We start from the raw sequence: 14,423 nt of genomic DNA on the forward strand, positions 1-14,423 counted from the left end.
TCCGCCCCCCTGGGCGCCGCGCCAGGCAGACAAGGAGCTGCAGAACGCTCCAGAATCGTGATTTTTTTTTTTTAGGCGCGAAAAACGGGCGCCCAGCTCGGAGGAGCACCCGTTTTTTATCGTGTGGAAACTTGGGCCCTATACCTTTTTTCTCTCCACTGACTTAACCTGTCTATACCCCTTTGCAGGCTCTTTGCATCCTCCTCACATCTTACTTTTCCACCTAGTTTTATATAGTCAGCAAACGTGGATACTCAGTCCCTTCATCTAAGTCATTTAATATGGATTTGTAACTAGCTGAGGCCCACCCTTGCAGCACCCCACTAGTTGCAGCCTGCCAACCAGAAAATGACTCGTTTATCCCTGTTCTGTTTTCTGTCCATTAACCAATCCTCTTATCAATGTTAATACATTACTCCAACCCCATGTGGCCTTATCTTGCTTAACAACCTTTTCTGTGGCACCTTATCAACTGCCTTTTGGAAATCCAAATATACTACATTGACTGACTGGTTCCCCTTTATCTACCCTGCTAGTTACATCCTCAAAAACCATCAACAAATTTGTCAAACATGATTTACCTTTCATAAAACCATGTTGACTTTGCCTAACCATATTATGATTTTCTAAATATCCTGTTCCCTTAATAATGGATTCCAGCATTTTCCCAACGACTGATGTCAGGCTATAACTGGCCTGTACTTCCTGCTTTTCTCTCGCCCTCCTTTCTTGAATAGTGCCACTGTGCCACCTGTTACATAAATACTATGTGCTGATATGGGAGAATCTGAACATTGCTCTTCACAAGTCAGCTTGGGTGTCTTGAAGACAATGAAATGGAGTTCTGAGTTATAGCCAGGTTGAGGGCTTGTTGCTGCTATTGAATGAAAATTGGGTAAAAGCCACTTCATCGCTCCTCTTGAGTACAATTGCCCAAAAGTTGAGCAGTACCCAAAAATAAAACTGTCATTCCTGATCTGTGTTTAAAAACATAAAAATCTACAGCACAGAAGGAGGCCATTTCGGCCCATCGTGTCCGCGCCGGCCGACAAAGAGCCACATGGTCTTCGGTTATATATAAACCGATGACCAATGGCGGAAAGGTAAAGAGCACTTTGTCCAACCAGTCCGGCTCCTGCACCGCAACATTCTACACTCCACCCCAACCGGAGCCATGTGATTGCTCCCTCCCCCCCTCTTGCTGATGTGTTACAAATACATCAGCTGTCAAATTCGCTAGTCCCTTGGGAGATGCCCTGTGCTGATGGGGTTGTGGCTGTACCAGGCACAGCGAAGTAAAGTGAGAAACATTGGGGATTACCTGAGTCTTTAGAAACCAGATAACTGTAAAGCTAGTCGGGAATGGCAACTTGTGCGGGCCAGAATTGTGGGATCTGTGTTTTCACCTACGATTCCTCACACACTGGTATCCTGACGTCGATAACGTAGCTTGGCTACATTCTGTGGCGCTGTTGGCAATACAGATACGAAGAAAGGCTTGAACAATATGGGCTTTTTTTCATTATGATTACAGAGTGAAAATGATAGAAGTGTTTCAAATTATGGAAGAGTGGAACAAGGTAGATAGAAGCAGATGGTTTCCAATAGTTGAGGGATCCAAAACAAGGGGCATCGATAAAGAAATAAAGAAAAACTTACATTTATATAGCCTCTCACAATGTCCCAAAGCGTTTTACAGCCAATAAAGTACTTTTGGAGTGTAGTCACTGTTGTAATAATGCAAGGACACAACAAGTTGTATTTGTATAGCGCCTTTTAACGTAGTAAAACATTTCAAGGCATTTCACAGGAGCGTTATAAAACAAAATTTGACACTGAGCCACACAAGGAGAAATTAGGGCAAATGACCAAGCTTGGTCAAAGAGGTAGGTCTTGAGGAGCGTCTTAAAGGAGGGAATAGAGATTTAGGGAGGGAATTCCAGAGCTTCGGGCCTTGGCAGCTGAAGGCACAGCCACCAACGATGGAACGGTTAAGATCGGGGATGCACGAGAGGCCGGAATTAGAGGAGCGCAGAGATCTGAGGGTTGTGGTGCTGGAGGAGGTTACAGAGATAGGGAAGGGCGAGGCATGGAGGGATTTGAATATCAGGATGAGAATTTGTAAATTGAGGTAGCGATGTGTGGTACTCCATGTGGGAGAAAGTTCCACATTCTCACCACTCCAACATCGTCAACGAACATTTAACTGAAAGGATCCGGACAACATGTTGATTCTCGAAACGGGCAGAAATGCAGGCGTGGGTTTAACCAGCAAGCCGTGGGCTACCCAATCGCACCCCCATTCCCTCTTGCTAATAATTGCAATTTGAGAACTCCAGGTGCCTCATCAGTGCAAGTAACAAGCTACAACACACATGGTTGCCCATGCCCGTGGGGCCCAGCTACATGCTTCAAGATCGTGAAGTCCGTGACTGGCTTCACTTTCAAGGCAGGAAGTTTTACGTGCTGATATTGAAATGGTCCAGTAATAGAAGAGTGTTGAGGTTGTGAAATTCACTTCTAGGGTTATTGGTTGATGTGGAAAGTAAGTCCACTTTTGCGATTAGATTGGCTAGCTGGATGGAGGTCAAGGGGTAAAGAGATATGGGAACGGGGCAGATGTGATCAGAACTGGAAAGAAGACATGGACTGGTTGGGCTGAATGGCCTGTTTCCGCATTGTAAGTTGTCTGTATTTCTTGTCTTGCCCGCCATGCCTTGGATTGATGCAGCATACATAGGCAGTCCCTTGGAATCGAGGAAGACTTGCTTCCACTCTTAAAATGAGTCCTTAGGTGGCTGAACAGTCCAATATGAGAGCCACAGTCCCTGTCACAGGTGGGACAGATTGTCGTTGAGGGAAAGGGAGAGTGGGACAGGTTTGCCGCACGCTCTTTCCGCTGCCTGCGCTTGTTTTCTGCATGCTCTCAGCGATGAGACTCGAGATGCTCAGCGCCTTCCTGGATGCACTTCCTCCACTTGGGGAGTTCTTTGGCCAGGGACTCCCAGGTGTCATTTGGGATGTTGCATTTTTTGAGGGTGTCCCTGTAACGTTTTCTCTGCCCATTTTGGCTCGTTTGCCGTGGACGAGTTCAGAGTAGAGCACTTGCTTTGGGAGTCTCGTGTCTGGCATGCGAGCAATGTGGCCCGCACAGCGGAGCTCATCAAGTGTGGTCAGTGCTTCAATGCTGGGGATGTTGGCCTGGTCGAGGACACTAATGTTGGTGCGTCTGAACTCCCAGGGGATTTGTAGGATCTTGCGGAGGCAGATGGTTATTGCATGATGTTGAAGTCCTGGGAATGGGTTATTACCATCTCTTTTTGCTTTGCACCATCATACCTTTTGTCATTTAATCTCTCGCCTCCCACCCTATCATAAACCTTCCCTTTTTTGTTCTTTCCTCCCCCTCCCCTACACTTGCTTAAAATCTGTTGCATCTCTCAACTTTTTCCAACTCAGACGAAAGATCATCGACCTGAAACATTAACTCTTTCTCTCTGCACAGTTGCTGCCTGACCTGAGTATTTCCAGCATTTTCAGTTTTAATTTGTGACATCTTGGGGAGGCAATTGAATAATACGCAGAAAAAAATGTTGGTCTCTGAGTTATGGTCCGTCCTATGAAAGGACATTGCTATCTATTTCCCTCCATTCTTGATGCTTTGATCAGCTCTGTGAAGGGGCCCTAATATGTGTCTCTTTCCCATTTCTGACAAACCTCTATCAAGAATGTTCCTATATTTTCCTCGTCAGATCCTGACCGATGTGTATTTGCATTTTTTCTGGCTTTTTAACAAATCGCTCTGTAGAGAGGAACAGAATATTTTTCATTCTGGGCACTTTTAGAATCAGAGTAATGCTTTCTTCTACTCTGTCCCAACAATATGCCTCAGCCCCAAACTCCGGACAATGCACCAGTGTGACATTTTCCATACCAATTGTCTCATGGAGACTGCCAAATTAGGGATAATTTATGCTCTGGGTCCATGCCCAAACTCATCTTAGATACATAGAAACATAGAAAATAGGTGCAGGAGTCGGCCATTCGGCCCTTCGAGCCTGCACCACCATTCAATAAGATCATGGCTGATCATTCCCTCAGTACCCCGTTCCTGCTTTCTCTCCATACCCCTTGATCCCTTTAGCCGCAAGGGCGATATCTAACTCCCTCTTGAATATATCCAATGAACTGGCATCAACAACTCTCTGCGGCAGGGAATTCCACAGGTTAACAACTCTGAGTGAATAAGTTTCTCCTCATCTCCGTCCTAAATGGCCTACCTCTTATCCGAAGACTCTGACCCCTGGTTCTGGACTTCCCCAACATCGGGAACATTCTACCCGCATCTAACCTGTCCCGTCCCGTCAGAATCTTATATGTTTCTATGAGATCCCCTCTCATCCTTCTAAACTCCAATGTATAAAGTCCCAGTTGATCCAGTCTCTCCTCATATGTCAGTCCTGCCATCCCGGGAATCAGACTGGTGAACCTGCATTGCACTCCCTCAATAGCAAGAACGTCCTTCCTCAGATTAGGAGACCAAAACTATTCCAGGTGAGGCCTGACCAAGGTCCTGTACAACTGCAGTAAAATCTCCCAGCTCCTATACTCAAATCCCTTGGCTATGAAGGCCAACATACCATTTGCTGCCTTCACCGCCTGTTGTACATGTATGCCAACTTTCAATGACTGATGAACCATGACACCCAGGTCTCGTTGCACTTCCCCTTTTCCTAATCTGCCGCCATTCAGATAATCTGTCTTCGCATTTTTGCCCCAAAGTGGAAAACCTCACTTGTATCCACATTATACTGCATCTGCCATGCATTTGCCCACTCACCTAACCTGTCCAAGTCACCCTGCAGCTTCCTAGCATCCCCCTCACAGCTCACACCGCCACCCAGCTTAGTGTCATCTGCAAACTTGGAGATATTACACTCAATTCCTTCATCCAAATCATTGATGTATATTGTAAAGAGCTGGGGTCCCAGCACAGCCCTGCGGCACTCCACTAGTCGCTGCCTGCCATTCTGAAAAGGTCCCGTTTATCCTGACTCTCTGCTTCCTGTCTGCCAACCAGTTCTCTATCCACGTCAGTATATCACCCCCAATACCATGTGCTTTGATTTTGCACACCAATCTCTTGTGTGGGACCTTGTCAAAAGCCTTCTGAAAGTCCAAATACACCACATCCACTGGTTCTCCCTTGTCCACTCTGCTAGTTACATCCTCAAAAAATTCCAGAAGATTGGTCAGGCATGATTTCCCTTTCATAAATCCATGCTGACTTGGATGGATCCTGTTACTGCTTTCCAAATGCGCTGCTAATTCATCCTTAATAATTGATTGCAACATTTTCCCCACTACTGATATCAGGCTAAACGGTCTATAATTACCTGCTTTCTCTCTCCCTCCCTTTTTAAAAAGTGGTGTTACATTAGCTACCCTCCAGTCCATAGGAACTGATCCAGAGTCGATAGACTGTTGGAAAATGATCACCAATGCATTTCTAGGACCACTTCCTTATGTACTCTGGGATGCAGACGATCAGGCCCCGGGGATTTATCGGCCTTCAATCCCATCAATTTCCCTAACACAATTTCCCGCTTAATAAGGACATCCTTCAGTTCCTCCTTCTCACTAAACCCTCGGTCCCCCAGTACTTCCGGAAGGTTATTTATGTCTTCCTTCGTGAAGACAGAACCAAAGTATTTGTTCAATTGGACTGCCATTTCTTTGTTCCCCATTATAAATTCACCTGAATCCAACTGCAAGGGACCTATGTTTGTCTTCACTAATCTTTTTCTCTTCACATATCTATAGAAGCTTTTGCAGTCAATTTTTATGTTCCTGGCAAGCTTCTTCTCGTACTCTATTTTCCCCCTCTAAATTAAACCCTTTGTCCTCCTCTGCTGAATTCTAAATTTCTCCCAGTCCTCAGGTTTGCTGCTTTTTCTGGCCAATTTATATGCCTCTTCCTTGGATTTAACGCTATCCTTAATTTCCCTTGTTAGCCATGGTTGAGCCACCTTCCCCGTTTTATTTTTACTCCAGACAGGGATGTACAATTGCTGAAGTTCATCCATGTGATCTTAAATGTTTGCCATTGCCTATCCACTGTCAACCCTTTTAAGTATCATTTGCCAGTCTATTCTTGCTTAGGACCTCTGAAAATAGCTGAGGATGATACTTTCATCCTGTCCTCCCGGGCTGTGAACAAACCCAGGTCCCAGAAATGAAAGGCTATTGCCGCAACTCTTTATACTATCCAGTCTCCAGTCATTCTTATCTTAATAGGCACACTTACTTGTCTCAGTGTTATTGTTGCCCTTATTAATATAGGGAACGGTAGAACGGTAGCGCAGTGGTTATGTTACTGAACGAATAATCCAGAGACCTGGACTAATAATCCTGGAGACGTGAGTTCAAATTGCACCATGGAATTTAAATTCAGTTAATTAAATAAATCTGGAATAGTGACCATGAAACTACCGGATTGTCGTAAAAACCCATCTGGTTCACTAATGTCCTTTTTAGGGAAGGAAACCTGCGATTCTTATCTGGCTTACATGCGACTCATCTTATTAGAAGAATCTTACAGATATTGAAGGAGCTGGTAAGAAGATCATTCCTTTGCGTCCAGAAGAAAAGTTCAAACCCAACTGTAGTCACAAGCTGCGAAGGCATTTTTGCAACTTCTGCATTGGAAAGTGTCGGTGGAATTTGAAGGTCATTACATGGCTGCATGAGGTTGGGGTGAAGGAGTGGCAAGAGATTGTAGAGGGATATGATCGGGGCCCAGGAGAGGCGTGAGTTCGGGGCCAGAAGAGGTGAGGGCCCAGGGCAGCACTGGCCAGCCCACACTGCGATATGTGTGCGCACTAGGCCCATGCAGAAGAGCAGGTCTCCAGTCGTCTTGGATAACCCTTACCACTGGACCAAGATCATAGGCAGTCCCTCGGAATTGAGGAAGACTTGCTTGCACTCCCAAAGTGAGTTCTTTGATGGCAGAACAGTCCGATACGAGAGCCACGGACCCTGTCACGGGTGGGACAGACATTCGTCGAGGGAAGGTGTCGGTGGGGCTGGTTTGCCGCGCGCTCCTTCCGCTGCCTGCGTTTGGCCGCTTCACGTTCTTTGCGTTGAGACTCGAAGAGCTCAACGCCCTCCCGGATGCACTTTCTCCACCTTGGGCGGTCTTCGGACAGGGTCTCCCAGGTGTCAGTGGTGATGTCGCACTTTACCAGGGAGGCTTTGAGGGTGTCCTTATAACGTTTCCGCTGTCCTCCTTTGGCTCGTTTACCACGAAGGAGCTCCGCATAAAGCATTTGCTTCGGGAGTCTCGTATCTGGCATGCGAACTATGTGGCCTGCCCAGCGAAGCTGATCGAGTGTGGTCAGTGCTTCAATACTGGGGATGTTAGCCTGGTCGAGGACACTGATGTTGGTGCGCCTGTCCTCCCGGGGGATTGGCAGGATCTTGCGGAGACGTCGTTGGTGATATATCTCCAGCGACTTGAGGTGCCTTCTATACATCGTCCATGCCTCGGATCCATACAGAAGGGCAGGTATTACAACAGCCCTGTCGACCATGAACTTGATGGTAGATTTGAGGGCCTGGTCTTCAAACACTCTTTTCCTCAGATGGCCGAAGGCTGTAATGGCACACTGGAGGCAATGTTGAATCTCCGCATCAATGTCTGCCTTTGTTGATGAGAGGCTCCCGAAATATGGGAAATGGTCCACGTTGTCAAGGGCCGTGCCGTGAATCTTGATGATTGGAGGGCAGTGCTGAGCGGCAGTGACAGGCTGGTGGAGGATCTTTGTCTTCGGGATGTTAAGCGTAAGGCCCATGCTTTCATATGCCTCAGTGAATACATTGACTATATCCTGGAGTTCAGCCTCTGAATGTGCGCAGACGCAGGCGGCGTCCGCATACAGTAGCTCAACGACAGAAGTTGGGGTGATCTTGGACCTAGCCTGGAGGCGGCATAGGTTAAACAGCTTCCCACTGGTTCTGTAGTTTAGTTCCACTCTAGCAGGGAGCTTGTTGATTGTGAGGTGGAGCATGGCAGTGAGGAAGATTTGAGAAGAGGGTTAGAGCGATGACGCAGCCCTGTTGGACCCCGGCCCAGACGTGGATTGGGTATGTAATGGATTTGTTGGTAAGGATCACGGCCTGTATGTCATCGTGAAGCAGATGAAGGATGTTGACAAACTTTTGGGGGCATCCGAAACGGAGGACGACGCTCCATAGACCCTCACGGTTGACAGTGTCAAAGGCCTTTGTAAGATCAAAAAAGGCCATGTATAAGGGCTGGTGCTGCTCTCTACTGGACCAAGACCTCATTCTGTCAAGCCTGTGTGGTGGCCGATATGCAACGGCCACCTCTTGTTTATAAAAAAAAAAAAAAAAAATCCCTTCAGGATGCAGTTCAGGAACTGGAATATTAGGTCCTTCATTGAAACACCTGTGAACTCATCCTTTTTTGGCGTGGAAGCAAGTCATCCTCGTTTCGGGGGATGATGATGATGATGACATGTGACTCCAGATCCACAGCAATTTGGTTGACTCTTAACTGCCCTCTGAAATGGCCTAGCATTCCACTCAGTGGCTCACTACCACCTTCTCGAGGGCAAATTAGGGATGGACAATAAATGCTAGTTTTTCCAGCGACACCCACATCCCAAAGAACAAATTTTTAAAAATAAAGGAAATTGAGGCGCAACCGATTACGAAGAGGTGAGAAGGACACAAAGGGTAATTCCAGAATTTGGAGCGTTGGACACGAAGGGACATAACCTTTTGTTGTTTTCCTGTTTCAGTGTACCTCACACATTTAGACTACGCTGACACTGAATGCATTATGACCGAGAAGCTGCACAACCAAGTGAACGGCACCGAATGGTCGTGGAAGAACCTTAACACGCTTTGCTGGGCAATCGGCTCCATCAGTGGTGCGATGCACGAAGAGGACGAGAAACGCTTCCTCGTCACAGTCATCAAGGTCAGTCGGCGAGTTTTGAGTAAGGCAGCCTCAGAGGATGCAGCCATGTCTGTTCCCTTGAGCTTTAGGGGATTGGTAATACCTTGAACATAAAAATAAATTAAGATGTGATGCCTTCCTTCACTTTGCTTGTTTCACTTACCATTGTATCCACTTTTTTTTTGAAGGATTTGCTGGGTCTTTGTGAACAAAAACGCGGGAAGGATAACAAGGCTATTATTGCCTCCAACATAATGTACGTAGTGGGACAGTACCCCCGCTTCCTGCGGGCTCACTGGAAATTCCTGAAGACTGTGGTGAACAAGCTCTTCGAGTTTATGCATGGTAAGTGAGTCTTGACGTAAAGCGTGGCTTGTATCAGTGTGGCGCGAGTAGCTGCTATGCAGGCTTGCTTATTCTGAATTTTAATTTTGACAATGAAACAGATCTTTGTGTCTACAGAATAATGTATGTTACTTCCAAATGGGGAAATTTTATTAAAGTTTACTCTACCAATGCATTTAAATTTACCGTGAATTTACAGTTAGTATTATCACAGATGTGTCTAAGCAGAAATAACTTTGTTCGAAAGTATTATACCCTTTGAGAAGTATTTGTGTTGGTGTTGCCCTGGTTTTACCAGAGGGTGGGGGGAGAAGGAGGAGCAGGAGGATTCAAAGAGTATATAGAACTCTGGTTGGAATGAGAATGTTCAGCTGTTCGTAGCAGGGCAGATTAACGATGGCATTAAGTATTTTAGAATACTCTTCACTTGCCTGGGTGAGTGCAGCTCCAACAACACTCAAGAAGCTCTACACCATCCAGGGCAAAGCAGTCCGCTTGATTGGCACCCTATCCACTACCTTAAACATTCATTCCCTCTACCAGCGGCGCACCGTGGCTGCAGTGTGTACCATCAGATGCACTGCAGCGGCTCACCTAAGGCTTCAACAGCATCTCCCAAACTCGCGATTTCTGCCACCTAGAAGGACAAGGGCAGAAGGTGCATGGGAATACTAGCGCCTCCAAATCACACAGCATCCTGGCTTGAAAATATATTGCAGGTCCTTCATCGTCACTGGATCAAAATTCTGGAACTCCCTCAACCAACAGCACTGTGGGAGTACCTTCACCACACGGACTGCAGCGGTTCAAGAAGGTGGCTCACCACCACTTTCTCAAGGGCAATTAGGGATAGGCAATAAATGCTGGTCTTCTGCGACGCCCATGGGAAATTTGGACAATTCCATTGAATCGCATTAAGCATGGAAATGTGCTAAATTCTACTCCAATCAAGTTTCAAAGCTGATGATTCAGATTTTTTAAAAACGCATCTGAAATTTGAAGCTAAATTCTCGCTTAAAAAAAAAAGTTTAATCCCTTGCTTATTGCTTCACAGAAACGCATGATGGTGTCCAGGACATGGCTTGTGACACATTCATTAAGATAGCACAAAAGTGCCGACGCCACTTTGTGCAAGTGCAGGTGGGAGAGGTGATGCCTTTTATCGATGAGATCCTGACTAACATCAATACCATCATATGTGATCTGCAGCCTCATCAGGTAAGTACTGTTGCAGCTTTAGGTGCTGTTATAATCCGAGTGAAGCAGGTTTTCGAGCGCAAATCCGAAGGTGGTGCTTGTATTTTAGCGCTTGAGCCAGCGGGTCTCCTTGTGTCCCCTGCTCTCCCTTGGTATAAAATGCAGCTACCCTTGGAAAAATCCATTGTAGCCCCACTGCGAATGTGCCATCAGATTAAAGGTGCCAGTTCCATGACAGCCAATGTGGGAAGTTGGGCTACCATGTTTCCAGCTGCTCATCGTTTGGGTCTCGCTCAATGACCCTTGAGTGAAAGGGGAGAGTGATGCACGGAGGTCACAGTCTAACTCTGTCTGTCGGCAGACAAGAAGCAACTGGACAACAAAGAGTTTGTCTGGGGGAGAGAGAAAAGGAAATTTGGCTGATTTGTTCTGAAATACTAGCGTATCTTCCGTGACCTTGCCGACAGCGAGTCAGAATGTTTTAAAAAGACAAGAATATTGCACTGTAAAAACACTGCGTTATTCTGCTTGGGTGGAGCTGTATCATTTTAACGCCACATACTCTAATTGCTAAGTAAACACATTTAATTGCGGTTTGGAAGATGCTTGTTAATTTTGGGCTGAAAGTTAATGACTGGCTTTCTCGTCTATAATAAAGTATAACTTTGATGTCTAGTGTGTGACAAAGTACAGTTAAGGTGCATACATTGTGGGTTGGACCTGCAAAAAAAAAAATAATTTTAATTGGACAGTATTCTGAAAGATGGTTGGTTTGAAAAATGTATTTCACTTTATCAGTATCTTCATTGTAGTATATTAGTTTCATTCGGTGCAAGTGATGTATGCAACAGGTTGGGTGATTTTACTAAAAGCAATAGAATTGTAAATACATTTTCTAAGCTAATTTGACAGGATCTTGTCCTGTGTAAGGCAGACATCAGCATGCTTGCCTTGTGTTATTTCCCAACACGCTGCAAGGAACGTGGTCACGAAGCCCAGAATTTCTCTCTCTTCCCAGGATGAAAGGGAATATTTGGAGTTGCCTTTGACTATTGTTTCATGTCACCAGGCAGCCAGTTGGACGGGGACTGCTGTGTAACATCCGAGAAAAAAACTTGACATTTAATAGCTTTGCGGCTTGGTGCTGAGCACATGACATGCGCATGGTTCAACGCCAATCTCTGGACATTCTTTCATGGGGAAAATTAAGGCAAAATATATATATTTTTTTTCCCCTCCCAACTTCAGGTTCACACGTTCTACGAAGCTGTTGGTTACATGATCGGAGCCCAAACTGATCAGACCGTCCAGGAGCATCTGATTGAAAAATACATGCTTTTGCCGAACCAGGTGTGGGACAGCATCATTCAGCAAGCGACGAAGGTGAGTTAGACAACTGATGGACAGGTCAATTCGTTATCCATTTAATGAGCGACCTACATCTCTTACTCGACCGTTGTCCTTTATATTGGACCATTAGGTTCGTTAAATAATTTGAAGTTAACGCTCTCTGTTGCCTGTAATATTTTTCCAGAAAAGTCTTGGATTTCATTTTTGGGAATGAAGCTGGGCAGGTTGAAGGGGTATTAGTTGTAAGAATCTAAATGTCTGAAATTGTAAATGAGCGCAAAATCAAAATTCAAATGCGGTTTAAAGGAGAGCCAGACTGTCGTATGTAGTAAATAGGAACAATTCTGAGCTCTGTGACATTAATAAATAATGTAACAATTCACTGCCCCTTTTTCTTTTATCTCCACAATTATCACTTATGGCTGATATAACCTGCGGCTCCCTTTCTCCACTGCCAGCCATCTCCTTAAACACCCTCTCCTTTGACCCCTCCGCCCTCATTTCCCAACAAGTGCCAGGAGCTCAGCGACTTCTTTATCACCAAGATTGAGACCATCTGTTCTGCTTTCCCTCCGTGCCTGCCAAACCTCCCCGGGCCCTAGTCCTGAAACATCCAGTTTCTCTTGTACCTTCCCTTGGGAGTATGACATTATAGCTATTACAGAAACATGGCTGAAAGAGAGGCAGGTTTGGCAGATCAATATTCCTGGTTACAGGATTTTTAGACAAGACAGAGAGGGGGGTAAAAATGAGGTGGGGGGGGTGTTGCAGTACTGATTAAATAAACGATTACAGCGATGAGGAAGGATGATATATTAGAGGGACCATCAAAATGAGGCCATATGGGTTGAATTGAAAAATAAAAAAGGGGCGATCACACTGATGGGCGTGTGTTATAGACCCCCAAACAGTGGGAGGGAGATAGAGGAACAAATATGTAGGCAAATTGCTGTGAAGTCCAAAAACCATGGGGGTTAGTGAGAGTAGGGGATTTTAACTATCCGACTATTGATTGGGACAAATATAGTGTGAAGGGTATAGAGGGTGCGGAATTCTTGAAATGCATTCAAGAGAACTTTTTTAGTCAGTATGTAGCAAGCCCAACACGAGAGGGGGCAGTCTTGGATTTCGTTTTGGGGAATGAAGCTGGGCAGGTTGAAGGGGTATTAGTGGGAGAGCCAGTGACCATAATTCAGTCAGATTCAAATCGGTTATGGATAAGGGGTAAGCCATTTAGGACCGAGATGAGAAGAAACTTCTTCACTCAGAATTATGAACCTGTGAAATTCTCTACCACAGAAAGTTGTTGAGGCCAGTTCGTTGATATATTCAAAAGGGAGTTAGATGTGGCCCTTATGGCTAAAGAGATCAAGGAATATGGAGAGAAAGCAGGAAAGGGATACTGAAGTTGCATAATCAGCCATGATCATATTGAATGGTGGTGCAGGCTCAAAGGGCCAAATGGCCTACTCATGCATCTATTTTCTATGTTTCTAAGGGCAAGGATAGGCCTGGAATAAAAGTTCCGAATTGGGGAACAGCTAATTTTGCTAAGTTAAGGAGTGATTTGGCCACAGTGGACTGGAAACGGCTACTTGTGGGTAAATCAGTGTCGGAACAGTGGGAGGCATTCAAGGAGGAGATCCGGAAGGCTCAGGCCAAACATGTGCCCTTAAAGAAAAAGGGTGCAAATAATAATTCTAGAGCCCCCTGGATGTCTTAGGAACTTACAGGGGAGAATAAAGGAAAAAAAGGGACGCTTCTGTCATATACCAACGGCTAAATGCTATAGAATCTTTAGAGGAATATAGAAAGTTAAGAGGCAAAATAAATAAGGATATTAGAAATGCTAAGAGAGAGCACACAAAATTCTTGGCTAGTAAAATTAAGGAAAACCCTAAGATGTTCTATAAATACACTAAGTGTAAGAGGTAAGGAACGGGTAGGGCCTATTGGAGACCATGAGGGTAATTTTTGTGTGGAGGCGGAAGATGTTACATAAGAACATAAGAAATAGAAGCTGGAGTAGGTCATACAGCCCCTCGAGCCTGCTCCGCCATTTAATACGATCATGGCTGATCCGATCATGGACTTGGGTCCACTTCCCTGCCCACTCTCCATTACCCCTTATTCCTGTTTCGTTTAAGAAACTGTCTATATTTCTGTCTTAAATTTATTCAATGTCCCAGCTTCCATAGCTCTCCTAGGCAGCAAATTCCACAGATCCACAACCCTCTTGAGAGAAGAAATTTCTCCTCATCTCAGTTTTAAATGGGCGGCCCTTTATTCTAAGATTATACCCTCTAGTTCTAGTCTCCCCTATCAGTGGAAACATCCTCGCTGCATCCACCCTGTCAAACCCCCTCATAATCTTATATGTTTTGATAAGATCACCCCTCGTTCTCCTGAATTCCAATGAGTAGAGGCCCAACCTACTCAACCTTTCCTCATAAGTCAACCCCCTCATCCCCGGAATCAACCTCGTGAACCTTCTCTGAACTGCCTCCACAGCAAGTATATCCTTTCGTAAATATGGAAACCAAAA

General features: G+C 45.3%; 1 protein-coding gene across 1 annotated transcript in view; it reads left to right on the forward strand.

Annotated features, from left to right (window-relative positions):
- LOC139263472 (exportin-1-like) overlaps window positions 1-14,423 on the forward strand; it is a 70,524-nt gene that overhangs the window by 33,842 nt on the left and 22,259 nt on the right. Inside the window, exons 14-17 of the mRNA XM_070879611.1 lie at window positions 8,826-9,007; window positions 9,175-9,331; window positions 10,386-10,549; window positions 11,777-11,911. Of these exons, the coding sequence (XP_070735712.1) occupies window positions 8,826-9,007; window positions 9,175-9,331; window positions 10,386-10,549; window positions 11,777-11,911 (638 nt within the window). The remainder of the gene's footprint in view (window positions 1-8,825; window positions 9,008-9,174; window positions 9,332-10,385; window positions 10,550-11,776; window positions 11,912-14,423) is intronic.

Source organism: Pristiophorus japonicus, chromosome 4 (genome assembly GCF_044704955.1).
Source record: "Pristiophorus japonicus isolate sPriJap1 chromosome 4, sPriJap1.hap1, whole genome shotgun sequence".
In the NCBI taxonomy this organism is placed as follows: domain Eukaryota; kingdom Metazoa; phylum Chordata; class Chondrichthyes; family Pristiophoridae; genus Pristiophorus; species Pristiophorus japonicus.